At 39.8% G+C, this 18835-nt stretch overlaps 3 protein-coding genes and 1 long non-coding RNA gene across 9 annotated transcripts in view; 1 reads left to right on the forward strand and 3 right to left on the reverse strand.

The window, feature by feature from the left end:
- Window positions 1-7352, reverse strand: part of LOC144091351 (uncharacterized) — a 47190-nt gene extending 39838 nt beyond the window's left edge. The window contains exon 1 of the long non-coding RNA XR_013305664.1: window positions 6764-7352. This is a non-coding gene — a long non-coding RNA (uncharacterized LOC144091351). The remainder of the gene's footprint in view (window positions 1-6763) is intronic.
- klf4 (Kruppel like factor 4) lies at window positions 1363-9274 on the forward strand. Of its 2 annotated transcripts, none has more exons than XM_077623607.1 (5): window positions 1363-1381; window positions 2217-2325; window positions 4558-5344; window positions 5708-5878; window positions 8134-9274. In XM_077623607.1, exons 2-5 carry the CDS (start codon window positions 2239-2241, stop codon window positions 8307-8309), a joined length of 1221 nt encoding a protein of 406 aa, XP_077479733.1. In that variant the 5' UTR covers window positions 1363-1381; window positions 2217-2238; the 3' UTR covers window positions 8310-9274. The 2 variants fall into 2 exon arrangements, with proteins under 2 accessions (XP_077479733.1, XP_077479732.1); XM_077623606.1 differs by lacking the exon at window positions 1363-1381 and adding an exon at window positions 1413-2104.
- Window positions 9275-9909: 635 nt separating this feature from the next.
- Window positions 9910-14282, reverse strand: rad23b (RAD23 homolog B, nucleotide excision repair protein). 2 transcript variants are annotated; one of them, XM_077622256.1, is made up of 11 exons: window positions 14126-14282; window positions 13786-14007; window positions 13226-13307; window positions 12801-12880; window positions 12346-12560; window positions 12222-12271; window positions 11741-11868; window positions 11128-11248; window positions 10927-11054; window positions 10634-10810; window positions 9910-10342 (listed from the first exon to the last, which is right to left on the reverse strand). In XM_077622256.1, exons 2-11 carry the CDS (start codon window positions 13849-13851, stop codon window positions 10229-10231), a joined length of 1161 nt encoding a protein of 386 aa, XP_077478382.1. In that variant the 5' UTR covers window positions 13852-14007; window positions 14126-14282; the 3' UTR covers window positions 9910-10228. The 2 variants fall into 2 exon arrangements, with proteins under 2 accessions (XP_077478382.1, XP_077478383.1); XM_077622257.1 differs by having other exon boundaries at window positions 13786-14172.
- Window positions 14283-15327: 1045 nt separating this feature from the next.
- The window catches only part of znf462 (zinc finger protein 462), a 32778-nt gene continuing 29270 nt past the window's right edge, over window positions 15328-18835 (reverse strand). For all 4 annotated transcript variants that reach the window (XM_077622254.1, XM_077622253.1, XM_077622251.1 and 1 more), the window contains one exon: window positions 15328-18722. In XM_077622254.1, the coding sequence (XP_077478380.1) occupies window positions 18515-18722 (208 nt within the window). In that variant the 3' untranslated portion in view covers window positions 15328-18514. The remainder of the gene's footprint in view (window positions 18723-18835) is intronic.

Raw genomic sequence — 18835 nt, forward strand, 5'->3', positions numbered from 1 at the left:
GAAGCGTACTAACAATTCTGTAAGATGACAGCCTTCCGACAATAACCCGTCGGGTTCGAACTCTCGGTTATAGATGCCTATTTTCCCCAGGAAAATTGCACTTTGTCACAGTTCCGTTGTATTCACATGTAATTTTACTCAGTGAGACATACTAAGCCATGTCATTGTGTGAAAAGGAGATGGGGAAAAAAACAGCAAGACAGTGGTGTCATTTTCGAACCCTTTATGTCTTTTCAGTCTTCCTCCTCACTCTTGCGCTTATTATTTCCATGCAAAGCACGGATCATTTTCAAAACAAGCATTATCTGGCCGCATAAAGAAGCGAGCTACAATATCCGTAACCCACATTGGAGCTAGCTTCGGAAGCATTGTCGGCGTTCGGGCCATTGCGTTGTGTTTACAGGAGACGACCTAATGGGATGTTTAGATAGATTACCTAATAGATCATGTGTATTCCCGGTGGCTAAGATTTCACTTCGAAATTTTTGCCTCTTTCCCACCCCAGTTTTGTGCGCATTTACCGCTGGGAATCTTAAAAAAATAAATAAAATAAAAAATAAAAATATATATATATATATATATACATACATATTACACATATATATATATATATATATATGTATATAACATATACATCTATATATATATATGTGTATGTATGTATGTGTACATACACACACATACATAGATACATATATATATAAATATACATATATATACATATGTGTATGTATGTATGTGTACATACACACATACATATATACATATATAAATATACATATATATACATATGTGTATGTATGTGTACATACACACACATATATACATATATATATATAAATGTACATATATATACACATATATATATATACATATACATATATATATATATACACATATATATACATATACATATATACACATATATATATATACATATATACATATATATACATATATATAACATATACATATATATAGATACACATATATGAAGACACGTTCAGTGTGTCCTGTTGGAATGACGGCGTGTTTGTTGACATGCCCAACGGACAAGATCCTGATCCAAGCAGGATAGGCGACAGAGGCCGTTGTTTGCTCTCAAAACTTGGCCGGTTGTAATTGCGTCGCAAAGAGAAATGGTGCGTTTTGGAAGGAGAGCGAGCCAATGGTGAGCGGGGGTAAGGAGGTATGTGTTAGCTCACTATCTCTGAGCAAACACAAGCACTTCAAAACCAGTTCAAACACAACTCAGGAAAGCGCTCGCAGCCATTGCAAGAACTCCCTAGGTGAGTTTTTTTCGGAGGGCGGATTTTCATAACTCGTGATTCGAGTTAGTCTCGTGTTTTTCAGGTGATGGGAACTAGGATTTTCCCCTGAGGTACTTCAGCGATACCTTGGCTGTGGTGTGAAATAATGTCATGATATATCCATTTCGCACGCCTCGGCCTTGATACACGTGTTCAATACTGATATCGTAAACATTTAGACATGTAAATAATGAAAATGGTGCTAACAACCTTTTGCTAGCGATTGTCTCAATTCGCAGGTGTCAAATATAAATATATTACTGGCTGCCATTGATGGCGGCAGACGTCCAATCCATTTGAACTGGAAGGGTCGGCAGCGTTGGATTTTGAAGGGGAGGGATGGCAGCAATGAACACTCAATAGGAGTTTTGGGCAAATAAAATCTTTTTTACAGGTTTTCAGTCAGCCACTTTTGCAGAAGCGGAGTGCTTATGGGTGACTGTTGCTAACACAAACAACGTGGAGCCTCGCGGTGCTCGTGTTTTGCTGGCCGTTGCCGGGGAAACGGGGTGGAGCCTCGGCCGGCGCTTTAAGAGGCCCTTCTCGCCGCGCGACTCCCACTTCACACGCACCCGGACGGGCTGCCAGCGCTCCTTTTGCGCGTGGCCAGCGAGGGAATCCCCCCCCACCCCGAACCCCAGCCCCCACAAACACAGCCGGCGCCTTGGTGTCTTCCCGCAACAAAAAAATAATAACCAACCCACGCGTGGGGGGCTTCTTCCGCAGCATGTCTTGACACAACTGGGAACGGCAACTTTTTAACCCAAGTTCAACTAGAACTTTTCGTGAATGAGGTGCTTTCTTCGTCTTTTTTCTTGGGAGGACCACAACCGAGGACTTACAAATTGAGGACCAGCATCTTATTTTTTTTCTTTTTATATATACATATATATTTTTTATCCTTAGGCAGCCTCCAAATGACGTGGAGATGGCTTTAGGAGGGACCCTGCTGCCGTCCATTTCCACCTTTACCAGCCCCGCTGTCAAGACCAAAGGGTTCTCAAGTGCCAACCTAGTGAGTACAAGTGTCCCACTACTACACACTAGACAGGTGTTGCTCTTTTCTAGTGCCTTGAAGTGACTATTTGGGGGGGACATTAAAAAATATATATAAAAATTAACTTAACATCCACATATTGACCTGCCGTCCAGACTTGCATAGCCAATATTAACTCTTTCATTGCCATGGGCGGAGATAGCTAGATGTCCAATCATTTTGACAGGGGTGGGGTTCAAAAGCCAATGTGTTAAAAATTCAAAATGAGAAAAAGAAATGAATGAAGAGCAATATGAAAAAATAAAAATAAAAATAAAAAATATATTTTTTTAGGAATAATCAGACAAGTATAGAAATTTATTTAAAATAATAATAATAATAATAATAATAATTTTGGATAATTATTTTAAACAGTGGCAGAACGAGTGAGGTTTTTTCAATATATGTAATTATAAAAGGAAAAATATGTTATTTACATTTCTTATTTAATATTTGATGTTTGTGTTATTATTTTTAAGTTTTTGTATACATGTTTTTTTTAACCTGTTAGCTGCCGTTTACAGCTCTAGATGTCTAACACATCTGAAGTAGAAGGTGTGGCAGTAAATAAACAAACGTTCATTCACTGCCAGTCCCACTTCAAATGGTTTGGACATCTATTTGTGACAAACTCATTTCAATTGACAACAAAAAGGTGATTGGACATCTTGCATTGTTAAGGGCAATGAAAAAGTGAAATGGAAATTCAAAAGTTTAACTATAGCCTTATATCTTACTATCAAGTGAACTGCCAGACTTTCCTGCCAAAATGGATCGGACGACTATCGCTGTCAAAGGCAGCCAATCAACATTGATGAAAGTAATTTATGGACAAATACACTCGAGTTAAGGACTCCAGTAAATTTCTGTAAAAGACATTCTATTTCTTATGACAAAACTATTCTATCTCTAGTAAAAAATATCTGAATTCATACCTTTTTGCATCTGGAATTTAAGAAAATTTGAGCAAAATTGAAACACAAATGGTATAAGAAAACTTTTCATGTCTCTCTTTTTAACAGGATGTTTTACAGGGCTCAGCAATATATGTAACAAACTACTAAACTAATAAGCTACATAAAAATGAATCGAAAGCTATTTGCAGGAAAAAATAAATGCATTATGGCTTGTAAACAAGATTAACTCTGTAAGTGCCATTGACGATGATAGATGTCTTTATCCTGCTGTGAAATATGATTTTTACATTCGTATTCTCATTAATTTACTGCCATCCCTCCCAGTCCAAATGGATTGGGCGTGTATCACCATCAATGGGAGCCAAAAAGTTAAAGTGAAGTCTCACAACTTAAAAAAATAAAAAATAAATTGCGGTAACTCATATTTTTGGCAAAATATATTTTAGTGATTACTTCTCCGTATCAACACTAGAGTAGCATCCATCATTTGAAAATGCAAACTTTGGAGAAAAGTATTTGAAGGAAAAACAAACTCTCCCAAGTTCTGGAATCAGATGTTTCTGTTTTAAACAAACATCAATTTTGGATTGGCGAGGCAGCAAGAGAAAAATAAGGATTAAAAAGCTTGCCGCATCATGTAACCTGCTCAACTGTGAGGTGTACGTATTTATCTCTATAAATGCTGTTATGGGATAATAAACATTACTTCAGAGGCAATACTTTAAAGCAAAGCAAAAGAAAAACAATTAATGAACAAGTCCTTCTCCTGCTTATTAAGTATTATTATAGCAACAGGTGACATTCAGCCAAACATTCACTACAAAGGATCTCTTTAAAGATCTTATAATCATGGTAGGCCATAAATATCATCTAAACCATCCAGGGAGAAAAGTAGATGACTGCTTGTCTCTATCCAAAAGTACTTTTATAACTTTGACTTTTGCTTAGGGGAATATTTAAAGATTAAGTTCCAATATTAAACCCTATGGACTCATTTCTACCTTCAAAAACAGCAATTGACTCAAAACCAAGTCTGGAAAAATCATTTCAACTCAACACTTCCACTAAAACGGATATTATTGTACTTTTGGGAAGGTACAATGGTGTGTCCCCAGGTGGTCCTTACACTAAACTACTTTTAGTTGTACTGTAGATTGATTTTAGTGTATGTTACTTCATTTTAAATTGAACAACCCAGTTTCAATTACTTTACATGAACACATGTTGTGACATTGATGACGATGTACTGCTGGGAACGATTGGGTCATCGATACACGTGTAACTTTCTCCCTAGAGATGGAAGGACGAGCTGTTGCACTTTAAGAAACTCAGCGTGCCAAGTGGAAGCTCGGACCTGGACCACCGCACTACAATTCCCAGCATGTCCAAGAAAGACGTGGAGCCCGACCTGGACTTGGACTACGACTTCATTCTATCCAACACCATGCTCCAGCAACAGCTACGAGACGACGACGTCCTGGCGTGCAGTTCAGTCCCCAACCTGCCGCCCGGCTCGCCCAATTCTTTCTCCTCCTCCTACCCCCTGCTGCCATCCCCCCAGGGCTCGGCCGACTTGCTCTACACCATCCCGGACATCAGTGACGTTTCGCCCTCCGGGGGCTTCGTGGCGGAGCTCATGAGACCCGAACTGGACCCGGCGTACCTCCACCCCGCCAGCCTGCACGGCAAGTTTGTGGTGAAGACCACGGTGGACCTGGGGGAGTACAACCCCAAGGCTTGCGTGAACGTTCCTTCCGACCGCCCCGCATCGCGGGCCTCGCCGCCCTTCACGTGCCACCGGATAAAGCAGGAGGCCCCCAGTAACTGTACCATCTCGCAGCCCATGGACCTGCACCGGCCCAGTCACCTGGAACTGCACGGGTTCCCCGTGAACAGGAGTCGCAACGCCATGCCGGGCAGAGGACGCCTGTCCTCTACCTCCTCGCTCTCTCCCGATCACCAGGTGTTAGGCCACCCTCACGGGCAGATTCCGCTCCCTCCCCACAGTTACCACCACGGCTCGCCGCAGGGATACACCGTCTACCCCCAGGCCGCCGCCGCCGCCATGCAGCAGTACCAAGGTAAGCGCCTCACGCCACGTCCGGCGGGATTCGTGCACATGTCGGATGAGAAGACACGCAGACGCTAACAAAGAGCAGATTGTCCAAGAAATCCTTTTTTAAAATAGAGTCTATACAACATGGTGGGTTGTAATTACAGCCTAAAACAAGCGCTTGAAAGGGATTAAAACCGACATCCCACGTCCTTGGACGCAAAAGCATCTCTTAATCGTAGACTTGGAGAAACCAGACCAGATGTGAAGCAAATGTAGTAACATTGTTTTTCCTCTCAAGGTTATGACTTGTTTTCTGTCGTTCTCACACCACATTGCGTCAAGAGTCCAATGTTTTTTTACATTTTTATTTTATTTATTTTAAACGCAGACCCCCACATGGTTTCCGGCGGTGACTGTCTGCCAGAGGAACCCAAGCCCAAGCGCGGGCGGCGTTCGTGGCCCCGAAAGCGCGTCGCCACGCACACGTGCGACTATGTCGGCTGCGGGAAGACGTACACCAAGAGCTCGCATCTCAAAGCGCATCACCGCACGCACACAGGTAACAAACCAAAGTAGAGATCTCGTTTAGTACTTTAATATTACCATATACCTGTATATACGTAAAAAAACTGCTTTCAAATTGGGCAGCACACCTTCATGGTTGCAATGAAATGCTTTTTGGGGAGAAATTTTGTTCAGAATTGGGTATGAAAAGTTATTGTTTATAGGATCAATGCTTTTCCTTGTATAGTCACATGAACAATAAACTGTGTCAGTCTAATAGTATTCAAAATTCATCAACTTAAAATGGTGACATTTTTGCCAACAAAATATAGCAAATAGTTGTTTTTGGTTGTTATTAATGACAAAAAAGTATGCATCAGTCAAATTGGATTGGACGTCTGTCATTGTAAAAATCACCAATGACTTACCTGTAGCAATGACTTACCTGTGGCAACATTAAAAACTAAAACACTGAGAAAAAAATCATGTTTTCGTAGTACCGGATCCCTCATTAATATGTGGAACAACAAAGATTCATTTTATAAAATGTATTTTAAGAAGGAAAAATACTTAATACTTACAAATATAGTACTTAACCAGACAAAACTAAACATCAACTCTTTAAAAACACCTGACACACTAGTAAGGGAACATTGTAAGATACCTATACTGCCACCTAGCGACATTGATAGAGTAGTACAAGTACACTTCAGTATTAATTTAGTAATTATTCTCAAATGCAATGTGTACCTAATGCAGGCGTATTCAAACATACACAGATAAATGGAATGAACGAAATGTTCTTAAATTTAGCATAGTTAATGTGAATAAAAATGTCCCTCTTGCCCACAATTGGCTGGGATAAGCTCCAGCACCCCCGCGATAAATAAGTGCATAAAATGACCAGGAAATTAAATGATAAGAAATCAGATTAACTCACCAAAAAGGCTGTTTCAAGAGTATATCTGTGCATTTCAGTGAAGCGTTGCACCAGTCAATCCACTTCAGAGTGTCACATGGGTTAAAATGCCAAAGTCTCGTTGTTCCTGAACCCGGGAAATCACCCGGTTCCTTCATGTGGTTGAGCCCGAAAATAGTGAGCTAGAGGCGGCCGGGGGAAAAGCCGTCCGCCCGGAGACAGGCTGGAAGTTTATAATGGTGGTCCAAAATGTTTGTTTCCCCCATTCCAGGCGATCATTCAGATTATCTGTGCATTGCAGCTCAATTAATGACAAAATAGCAGAATCCACTCCAGAAAGCCACTTTTTACCGGAAAAAAAAATCAAAAGTTACGTTTTGCTTGAGACGCCGATCTTCCATGTGCTTGAGGCCGTCTACGGTGCGTCTCGGCCGGCCAAGGTCGCTGCGCAGATCTCCTTGCATTATTTCTTCATCCAAAAACTGCTCAAACCATTACAATAATGGATCAGTGGACATCGCGCTGCCTCGATGTGCTCAATTTTGCCTATTAAAACTTTTAATTAAGTTATTATAACAGGATCGTGCGGACAGGAGCGGCGAGCACACTATCTCTCACACCTGTCTTGATTGCAAACCACGAGTTCCGGGAAGGGACAAAAACAATTCGCTTGTTTCAAAAATAAAACAATAAAATCAACATTATTAAGTGACATGATTGTTTAAAATCCAGGCACCAAAGGGTTTAACATTTTCAGAAAATAGACATCAAATCATGCCTTTTAACCTGCTGTGAATTAAGATGAGCTGGTCACTACCATCATTGTAAGATATTAATGAACACACAAACACAAACGCCTGAACTGGGACAATTCGTACTGTTAAATATGCTGATGCCACATTAGTTTGCAAAAATCTGTAAAAAAAAAAAAGGTAAAAAAATAAAAAATAAAAAAATCCAACAGATCAACAAGAGCTGGCTGTGTAGTTCCCTTCAGAAATAGTGCATTTATCCAAAGCAATTTTCCTCTGTACCTGGAACTCAAAACCAATTACCATTCGTCAACTCCAGTCTCAGAACTTCTTCACCAATCATCTTAAAGCCTGGCTGTTAGACAAACAAAATTGCAATCGCGATGCTGCCTAGAACTGTGCTACTTGTGTCTGACATCATTTATCTTCAACCTGCACAAGGGAATAAAGATGGAAATTAACTTTAAGAAAAATCTAACATTGTTCACTGACATGTACTGTTCCTTTATTAAACAAATCAAACTCCAACTCTTCCATCTTTAGTCGCTTGCGCAGGTTGATGTTAAAGGGCAAGATAAAATGAATCATTTGGAAAAAGCCCTAACCTCGGTAACCGCTAACCTCCACTTTCCTCCCCAGGAGAGAAGCCGTACCACTGCGACTGGGAGGGCTGCGGCTGGAAATTCGCACGCTCCGACGAGCTGACTCGTCACTACAGGAAGCACACGGGCCACCGGCCGTTCCAGTGTCAAAAGTGTGACCGGGCCTTTTCCAGGTCAGACCACCTGGCCCTGCACATGAAGAGACACTTGTAAGCGGAAAAAGTGGGAACTTTCAAGTGACATGCTGTGGCATTCATGGCTAAAAGACAATCAAGACCAGACCTGCCAATGTGGGTCGGAACGGGACCAAAATCAAACAAACTGGAAATCGTCTATATTTATGTGACCAAACTCAAAGAGGACCAGCAACTGGAATCCAAGTGGAAACTCTGCAGAAGCCTTTCATAACCCATTGATGCCTGAAATGCTCATTGGTTGCCATTGACGTCCAATTCATTTCGACATTGCATGTGATTCTGCTAACTACCACAACACAGTCACAAATACCTGGACAGCCAGTCGAGTCGTTAAATATGAATCGAAAAGCATGGGACAATAATAATTCAAAAATACAGAGAATCATGTTGAAATATACAAGATTGGAAATACTAAATGAAAAATATTTTCAAAAGATGAAATATAGACACGCAATTTCCCCATTATTTTTTTATGCATCCAAGGGTTTATGTGAATTTAGGCATCAATGGGTTAAATCATCAATAACATTGTATTGAAAATACAGTTTTATATTCTCATTGCACCTACCACTAGAGGTACAATGTTAAATAATTTATATCGACTAGTTCTCAGTTCTCAAAAAATAAAAAATAAAATAAAAAATAAGGTACCAAAGAATCGGTGACAAAGTGCCATTCATCTTGTGGTTGACCTCTCTTCCACACCAGGAATAAAAAATATAATCAGGTTTTAGAGCGGTAAAGGCAATCTGAGAATGCACTGCAAGTCGCATCGTGCAATAATTTATATGAAACCCTATCATTTTTTCCTTTCTTTTTAAATAACCGACTCTGAACAAAAAAAGGGTTTGTTTTTTTACATGTATATCCAAAATAAATGTAATATAATCTCGATCTTTGTACATTTGTAGATATAAAAAAGTACTTTTGTTATTACCGGATGGTTTGTATTTTACATTACTGTATAATAAAATGTATTTCAAATAAGTGTGTCTTTTACATTTACACTGACAAATGTAAGGGAATAGCACACATTCCAAACTAAATGTATACGTTTTCCATAAAAAGAAATTCTTTAAATTAAAAATATTACAAAACATGACAAAAAAGGTTGACAATGATAAAAATCCAAATTTTTACGATTTAAAAGTGGAACTTTTCCAGCGCCATTGATAGACAGTTGGCTTTTTTAAAAATCCTTTTGCTACAAATTTAATTTTTTCACTAGTGGAACTCCAATTCCTTAGAAGTAGAAGAGTTCCCAGGGAAATATCCCTCCCAGTCAACCCTCCCAGTTGAAATGGATTGGACATTTATCCCTGACAATAACATCCTGAGTCAGGAAAACATAAGTATTACCACTAAAACACGTGATTAATGTTTTCAACACTTTTTTTACCCTTATATGCATTTTACTCGTTAGTTGCGATTGGTTAAACGCCCAAACCATTTGAAAGCATCCTGGAGATCCCAATTGTTGTCTCTGTCGCCCCTTGTCGGTCTTCTCGTAAAAGGCAGGGCCTTATGGGAATAATCACAACACTGCTGAGCATTAAGTATCATCACGCAATACAGAGAAACCAGTTAGAATCATTTAAAAGAGGTTAAATAGTGGATACAGTGTAGAAGACGTGAAATTTATTTAAGATGTAATGACAAGTCGATCAATGAGTGTAAAGCACATAACTCCGACAGCTATACATGCTAATAAACATGGTTGTTTGGGGTAACACACAAAAATTGTAAAATTAAAAACAACACTGATTTTGCTTTACAGACAAAATTGTGTTTTGATCAGAGAAGTGGAGGGGAAATTCAAAATAAGTCAACCAGTGGTGAACAAAAGTTATTTTGAGGCCAAGTGTATGTCTATTTATATTCAATAGCGGCATTCAGAATGAAGGAAAATCAACCCAAAAAAAGCCACATCATGTCTCACTCATCATCAAAATTCTGCTGTAAAAGGAAGTTGGCGGCCAAATTTTCATTCTTCTCACATGCGAAGTAAGCTTGTATGACCAGTCCCTCAGGAAATCCTAACGCTTTTAACTGCAACACACAAGGGATAGGCACAAATTAGATGCCAGATCATTGTATGAAATTCCCTTTAGTACTGCTCTAATAGCCACTGCTGCATTTTATAAATGCACCTTATAGTAAACAACTTTTAAGATTGATTAAAGCTACGCATTATAGTGCGGAAAATACAGTACAGTATCTATTCAGCACAACTAAGCCTTCGACATGAATATTTATGCTTTAGGGACACCTACAAAATATGAAGAATGCATTCCATCTCCAGAACACCGATAATAAGAATAAAAGCGATTGGGTCCTCACCCTGTCGATGGCTTCCTTCTCCTGCGGAGTCACCTGGATGTAGCTCATGTTGCTCCCACTCTGCGCGTCGGCCGGCGCCCCTCCGGACCCCCCGGAGTCATCGGCCAAAGGCACGGGCGACTCGGGGAGAGGCTCGTTCAGCATCTGAATGAAGTGCTCCTGGTGGCTGCTTATCTCCTGCACCGGAGGAAATTCATCGTTAGTGGTCGAGATAGTCAACAACACTTGAAATCGCTTAGAATGGTAATACACTTTTAAAGAAAGGATATCTGTAAAGCGTTATCTATGCTCACCTGCAGCAATTCTGGGTTCTCCCTTCCGATTTCTTGCAGCAGAGCAGGAAGCAGCGAGGCATTCTGCTGGATCAGGTGGCGCATCATGTGGAACTGAGGCTGATTCCTTAAGAAACTCAGCGGATTATCTGACAGAACCAGCGTTGTCGTCAAGCCGTCGCTAGGATGGAACATGGAGTCGACGGCGCCGCAGCTTGATACCTGTACCCTGCGAAGCGCCTATGCTGTCTGGGTCGTTGATGTCCCCCGTCGGTCCGGCCGGAGCTCCGCTGGAGGCCGTGTCCGACCCCCTAGCCTGGACTTGGTTCCTGCCTGGCATACCCTGGGGAATGAGTCATGATATGCAGCAGCTGTAAATATCATCATTATAGGAATTTCCAGACACACTTGATTGTAAGCGCATCATCATCATTGATCAGAAACCCAAAACAAACAGTTATCAAAGTAACAATAGTAAAATGGAGAACAACAGGATAACTAGGCATCTGTTTACATAGGTTTTTTCAGATAACCATAGCCTATTTTTAACAGGCCCTAAGTGGTCAGAGAGAAAAAAAAATACATTGAGTCGCAGACCCAGCCAAACTATGAAAAGAAAGTGTGAATTATAGTCCGGAAAATACGGAGGAAATAAATCATAATAATAAAGTGCTTATCTGTACTAATAGAACCCTCACATTCTTGACTCATTGGCTGCCAGTGACGGCAATTCACGTCCGATCCATTTGAACTGCCATTCCTCAGTTCAAACGGATTGGACGCCTACGAGTGATGAACTCATTTCACTTCCCCAATACCGCCTTTTGGTACTTACCGAGAGCAAGTACTCCACAGCTCGGTCCGGGTTGTTGAAGCTGGCCCTTAGCGCCCCCACCACCTGCTCCCTCTCGTAGCCCATCAGCATAATCTCCGTCACCATGGCGTCGTACGACGCCCCCGTCACTGCAAGGCAGACAAATCGCGCCAGAGGTTGGCCAATATTTCTTTAAAAAGTATCACAGGTCGTGCTAAGAATAATGACTCCCGGCTACGTTCAAAACGGATTCGAAAAGATACATGACTTGGATGCGGTGCTTCTATGATTTTAGTCCTTTTGATGGTACTGTTTCACAGAAAAGGCTACCAAAAAAGGTGCAAAAAATAATGCTATCATAACTTTTTGTACCAGCAATAAGATAGCAACTTCTAGCTCATGACGGAATTTGGTTTAAAAAAAAAATCCCAAACAAAACAATGGTCCATCAGCATCCCAGAGCTGATCATATTCAACTGTGATCATGAAACTGAAGCCTTACCGACATTTGAACCTGCCTCGTCCATCAAGCTGTTGGAAGCCGCCCAGTTTCTGCCAGAGAAGGACTAGCGTGAGTCACGGATGCCAAGATACACGACATAGAAGCAGCATTTTTGAACAGTCACCCCATAGAGGGAGGAGTGGGCTCATTGGGGACAGATGCCGCCACGGAAGCAGCAGCAGCAGAAGCGGCGGCGCTGGATGGCTTGGCTTCTGCTTGGCCATCCGGTGGAAGTCGCTGCGTTGGAACTTGTGAAACGGACGGCGGCGTTGAAGGAGGTGCCGTGCTGGCTGTGGATGCGGCTGGTGACGACTGAGATGGAGCCGTGGCCTTTTTAGGCTTGATTTGGAAACAAAAACAACAATTTGACAAAGATACTAAGCACGTTGATCCATTTTCTTCACAGATATGCTCATTTAAAACAAGAAATGGGGACCGACCTTTTGAGAATTTCAATTTGTTCAACACTATTGGACGTCCAATCCACTTGAAGTGGGAGTGTGGCAGCGAATGAACAAATGTTACCCACTTCAAATGGATTCAACGTCTAGTATCTCAAAGAAAAACAAATGTTTGTACCTTTGTCACCATGACAACCACAAAGTTCTTCTCATCAATTTTGTATTCTTTAAGGATGGACTCATCACTGAGGATTTTACCTGTGGACAAAATGTAAACAGATAGTTTAAAACAACAGTTTATGAAAAAAAAAATCATAAATTGCGTTCATACTGTTCAGTGTACACATACTATAATAAACCACTGCAATGTTATCTGCAAATGCCATTTTCACTATACGAGTGCTTTGAGAGACTTCTAAGCTTTTGGAGACGGTTCCCAAATAACTAACTGGTCGCCATTGTTGGAGTTAGGCCTCCAATCCATTTGAAAGTTTAGTTTAAATTCACAACAGAGGGATGTGAAACAACCATATATTACAGTCCTATTTAACTATTGTGTACTGAGGAATGAGATTTATTTGAAACAAAAACAAAGTAGAGTACCAGCATAGATGAGTTTCTGTCCGGCAACAGGAAAATGATCTTTGCCCTTCTCTTGTTCAATTCTCTCTTTTAACGTTGTCACCTGTGAGCGAAACATGACACATGAAATCAATTATATGTTCTCACTTTAGACTTTTATGTAATGGTACTACATTAGGTAGAGCTTTCCTCTTTATAGTAAAATGTTTGAAATATTACAACGGCAGGTTAACATTTAAATTACTGTTTATATCTAATCTGATCAACGGCAAGTTAACATTTAAATTACTCTTTATATCTTAAGGTTATTCAAAAACTTCATTAAGACTTAGTAGTAGTTTTATGTCCTATTGTATGTATGTAAATTTAAAAAAAGCGAATTATGCCCAAACACTCGAGTATTCACATTAAATTTAAGCGATATTAATCAGAGTAGCTCTGGCACTGTTTGTTTATATGGAATTACATTGTCGATTGTTTTCATTTTTTATTACATCCCCACAAATTGTATGTGGCTTTTAACACATTTAACTCCAATTCCGCCCTCCTGCTTAAGATATCATCCGTTTATACGCTCTTACCGTTTCCTCCTCGTCGATATCGATTTTGAACGTTTGCTGTTGCAAGGTTTTCAAAGTGATCTGCATTTTGGCGTTGTCCTTAAATCCAGAAAAAGAATATAAAGGCGATATAATAAACTTGCAGGACTCTGGAGGTTTCGCTGGTTCATCACAAACTGTCAGCCGCCATGCTGCCTCGTCGCCACTCTTCTTCTACGTTTCTACCGCACTCTTCTTTTTTTCCTATCAAACGCCAAATATAAAAAAAATATAAAACTCACGGTTTTTTAAGCCTTATCGTTGGAATAGCATGATTTCCAATACTGTATTTATTTAAATTTATTTTATTGTTATTTCTTACAGCTATGTTGTTGCACTGGGCCGTCCACAACTCATTAAGTGCTCATTTTTGTCCGCTTCGGTATGCGTACAGCATGATGTGCGTCTTTATGCATTATTCTTTACACTTCGTGATGACATGTGCGCGTTTGCTCTTTTTTGTAAAGCTCCTTCAAGTGTGACGCAATTTACGTGGGCGTTATTTCCGATTTTGAGGTAACTGGGGCAAATCAACACACGCGAGTTCCAGGCAGTTCTGGGTCTAACCGACATGGGGCAAATCAACACACGCGAGTTCCAGGCAGTTGTGGGTCTATCCGACACACGCACTGCAATATGATTGGCTGCTGCATTCTGGAAGATAAACTCAAGATGTGATTCAACATAATTAGCAAATTTAACTTTTTGATAGACTAGATACATTCACCCCTTCTAATGAACAAGGGTAAAAATGTTCTTGCAGTTGCCGTTTTTTTACTGCGTTTGTGGTTTTTGCAAAGTTTATGAATACATATTAGTTTATAGATATTAAATGTTTTAGCAGAAATTCATTCAGTAGTTGCAGTGTATAGATAAGCATAGAACAGATTTAAGTGTGGGAAAAAAATCAAGTCAAAATGCTTTGAAATACCTGTTAATAAGGGATTTGGCACTGCATCTCAACTTCGATTTAGAGTTGTCATGTTCTTCCCAGGCTTGTGTGGGTTTTCTTCCACATCCCAAAAACATGGATGGTTGGCTGGTTGAACACTCTAAATTAGCCCAAGGATTGAGTGGTTGTCTGTTTTATGCCCAGCAATTGGGTGGCCACCAATTTGGGGTGTCTTCTGCCTGTTGCCCGAAGTCATCTGTGATAGTCTCCAGCACCCCCTGCAACCCTTGTGAGGATGAGCAGTTAGAAAATGAATGATTGGCCTACTTAAGCAATAGAAGAGGGGAAATGTTGAAATCAAGTCCAAAATGCAATTAATATACAAATCCACATCTAAGCCTCAATCCTTCTGGCCCGACTTTCGTCCCTCTCGTCTGCATGTCGTGTCCTCCTTTCGCCCCCGTCTGAAGCAGTAAAGCGGGAGATTAAACATCTGATCTTTTGCTATTTGCAAATAGTGCCAGGACTTGCCAATGGACATGTGGGAGCGAGTCTACAAAAACAAAACAACAAAGACCAGCTGCCATCTTAACGTCCTAAGAAAATACACATAGAACAAACAAAAAGACAAGTGAGAGTTATCTGATAACTTTATTATCAAGTTAAAAAAGACAATGAATTACAATATGTACAGAATATCCAGAGATAATAACATGGACAAATTGTAAACAATCATCCTAGGCAACGATCACGACCCACCATATCCTGGGATTTAGATTGAAACAGGAAGAAAAAGGCATAGAAGGACAAATTCTAGTGTCGACCCAACAAAGCAAAATGTATGTACAAAGTATATATATATATCCAGTGTTTTTTCAGCAGGGACTCAACTTTGGGTCAAGCAGGATTTTTTTTAGTCACTACTGCACTGTGATCGATCACACAGTGAGTGAGATTCATAGTCAAACTATTCAAAATGATCACAGAAGGACAAAAAATAAAAATAAAGGTTCAAGGGCCGCACATTCCCAGATTGTCGACATCTGGTTTCTCACAATAGGAAAAGGTCTAACTGGGCAACTAAAAGGAACTAACGGAAATATTTCTGACAGATCGATGCACAATGCCATTACATTTCATCACTCAGTTGGGGCGACAAACATTATGTCTTAACACAAGCTCTGCCCCTGATACTGAATGAATATGGTTCTTTTTCCGTCTTATTTTCTACTCTTCTGTATGCATGGCGTTGACCCGGAATACGACACGACGTCGACTACGTCCATCGTCTTCCTCGTGAGGTTTGAGAGAATATATCAAGTAGCTAACACAAAACTAGCACAAAAAGGACTCAGGTAGAACAAAGACACCCCACTGATAGAATGGTAGTAAAAAGTCAAATCCCAAACTTCCACTCTCTCTAGTGAACATAGATTGGACTACTATTGCAGTCAATGGCAGCTAGTGAGTTAACGCAGTGCAACCATGTCGATCTTACTACGTAACTTTTTGACCTAAGGATAACAGAGTTTTTAATAGCAACATATGGGATGATCTAGCTGGAGTAGGTAAAAAGTTGAAAATTTTAAAAACTGGACAGAGGCAGGGAGGACTTAGAATAGCTTTCCTGAAAGTACCTTTGTTTTCTGGACACGGATGCTAACTTGATCTGGGATAATGTTAACGTAAACCTCCCTCCATTAACGGAAAGACACAAACAGCAGTGCAGCACAGCAGGTTTGAGAACTATTCAGCTAAAACGCAGTAAAACATCAAACATTTTTTTTACAATAAATGTCACGGATTTAGGGTTTGGATGAAGTTCTGATTGCTCTGTTTCGTTTCCTCATAATAAGGCTTCAGGGCGTTCGAGCAGCAACTTTCAACACAAATACAATCTATGCCTTTTTTTAGTTTTTTGTTTTTTCATTAACTCTTACTAAAAACGAAGCACACGGACACATAACGAAGTTGTCACGAAGGAAGAAGTAACGCGTGTTTGATTTAAATCACAGTATAGTAAATGAGATTGGCTTTCTATTTTATTTAATGCTTATGGGTCCTTGAAAATAAAATAACTAAAACACTTCCTGGAACTATTAGGCTTAATTAGGTTTGCTTGGTGAAATACTTGGTAAATATTCAACCACATTGTAAAAAGGAGGACCAGTAGCTGGAAAGGGATCATTTAAAAAAAATCACTAAAACTGTTGATTGACAGTAAAAAATAATATACCCGCTATTATTTAGTATTCCAATTTCTTTCATTAGAAGATGAACTTTGTACTTTTACAGCGCTAACTACGAAGAAGCCATGGCAAAGTGAATCCCAAAGTATCTTTCTCTGCGTATACGCAGTGTGTGATAAGATATAAAGTATTTGTGTAGTAAACTTTGTGACATAGTGTTTTACTTTAATGCTTTTAGTATTTATGAAAATAAGCCTTTTAGGTCCACTCTCAAACTGCAGGCTAAATGTCAGAACAACTCAGTTTTAACTTTTCTGTTCACAATCCTGTTGAAAAACTTGTAGTGTTGCACCAATACTATCTTTTTGTGATACTGCACCAATATGTTTTGGGGAAAAACACTTTAAAACCAAACAATTGGACTGGAAACTCACGTGAATACAAAGAAGTTGCTCTCACCACCAGGTTAGACACTGCTTTAACTCATTAGCTGTCATTGACATGAATCAACTTAGTACTCCCCCGATGTTGATGACAATTATAGTGCTGTATCGTTACCGATACTAGTACTGGTATTGGTGCAACACTACTTTCTTGATGGCTTCTGAAAATGAAAAATCAACGAAACAACAAACTGTTGAATGTTCTTATGTCTGGTTTACGCAAATAATAATTTTGCTCACCGTAGATTTATCTGAACTTCCAAAAGGTGAAAATTAAAATGAAAATGTGCTCATTTTAACTTCAAACGATTCAAGGAATCAATCAATTCTTCGCCTAAAAGACAAGTGCAACCTTTAGCACCTCAATTAGAATTCTAACCTGCGGGCCAGCTACAACGCCTACTATCTTCGACAATTTTAATCATGTAGCTGTTCGGATGAAACATCAAAGTGTTGTCATTGTGCACATCCACAAGCACATGGAGATATTTGTAACCTGGAGTTGAATGAAAACATCGGTGAAATTACTGAACAATCATCATAAACAGTACAGTCCAAACACTTAGGGAGCTGAAGGCTTATACGTAATAAAATAATTATATTATAAAGGATCTAAAGATAGCAATTTGCTACAAAACATGAGGGGAGCTCAATTGTTTCTACCGACAAAGATAAGTAATAAAATAGATAAGGTGCGAGCCTTACTACACGATTCAACAAGGCTTAGAATAGAAATAATTCAAGGTAAGTAAGGTATCTCTATATTGTTGTTGTTGTTTTAGTTTGCTTTTTTGTGTGAGTGTCAAAGGTGCTTCAAATAAGCTTAATTTGGAATATAATTTTGGGGCAACATTCACATTATATAAATACTTTTGATATCGATAGGTGGCATCTTTCACTGTACTTTTTGACCAGAATGTCAGCAATAAAGTTCACTATTGGTTACCAATATATTAAAATCTGTCCTAGGTGACTGCCAGTTTCTTTTTTTAAGCAGCACAACCTATAAAATTATATACATATACATATATATACACACATATAAATGTATATACATATATATACACATATACATATATAAGACACACCCTAAAGATCTGCCAACTCCCCAAAACATTTTTACATGTATATAATGTGTATTTCTTAAACGTCCTATTTGAACCTAACCTTCGAAAGTCTTAATCCGGTCAATCAGACTGTTGATCCGTTTTTGCGTCCAGCGTCTCCACAACGTCTGTGGGCTTACTCAGTGAAACGGCCGGAGGGTTCTGATCCTCGTCCTGGTTGGGTAATAGTTCCAGTCCGGTGTCGGCGGAAGTGGAAGAGAGGGAGGATGTGGCGGAGGCGTCCATGTTGGAATTTGTGCTGGACTCCATTTGGCTTTTGTTCACCGTCCTAAGAGATCAAGTAAGATGACTCATGCCAGGCATCTTATATACGCTTTGTGAGAATCAAAGAGTAAAAATAGGATCTGCTGTTGATTTACAAGGGTTCGTGACTAGCCCGCG

Source organism: Stigmatopora argus, chromosome 16, assembly GCF_051989625.1.
Source record: "Stigmatopora argus isolate UIUO_Sarg chromosome 16, RoL_Sarg_1.0, whole genome shotgun sequence".
NCBI lineage: Eukaryota > Metazoa > Chordata > Actinopteri > Syngnathiformes > Syngnathidae > Stigmatopora > Stigmatopora argus.

Excerpts from the sequence above, each read along its gene's own strand:
- klf4 (XM_077623606.1), top strand. Across the intron at positions 2,326-4,557 it reads GGTTCTCAAGTGCCAACCTA|AGATGGAAGGACGAGCTGTT; the intron begins GTGAGTACAAGT and ends CTTTCTCCCTAG. Across the intron at positions 5,879-8,133 it reads GCATCACCGCACGCACACAG|GAGAGAAGCCGTACCACTGC; the intron begins GTAACAAACCAA and ends TTTCCTCCCCAG.
- rad23b (XM_077622256.1), bottom strand. The coding sequence starts at position 13,851 with ATGCAGATCACTTTGAAAACCTTGCAACAGCAAACGTTCAAAATCGAT. Across the intron at positions 13,308-13,785 it reads ATATCGACGAGGAGGAAACG|GTGACAACGTTAAAAGAGAG; the intron begins GTAAGAGCGTAT and ends TTTCGCTCACAG. Across the intron at positions 11,055-11,127 it reads AGGCGCTTCGCAGGGTACAG|ATAATCCGCTGAGTTTCTTA; the intron begins GTATCAAGCTGC and ends TGGTTCTGTCAG.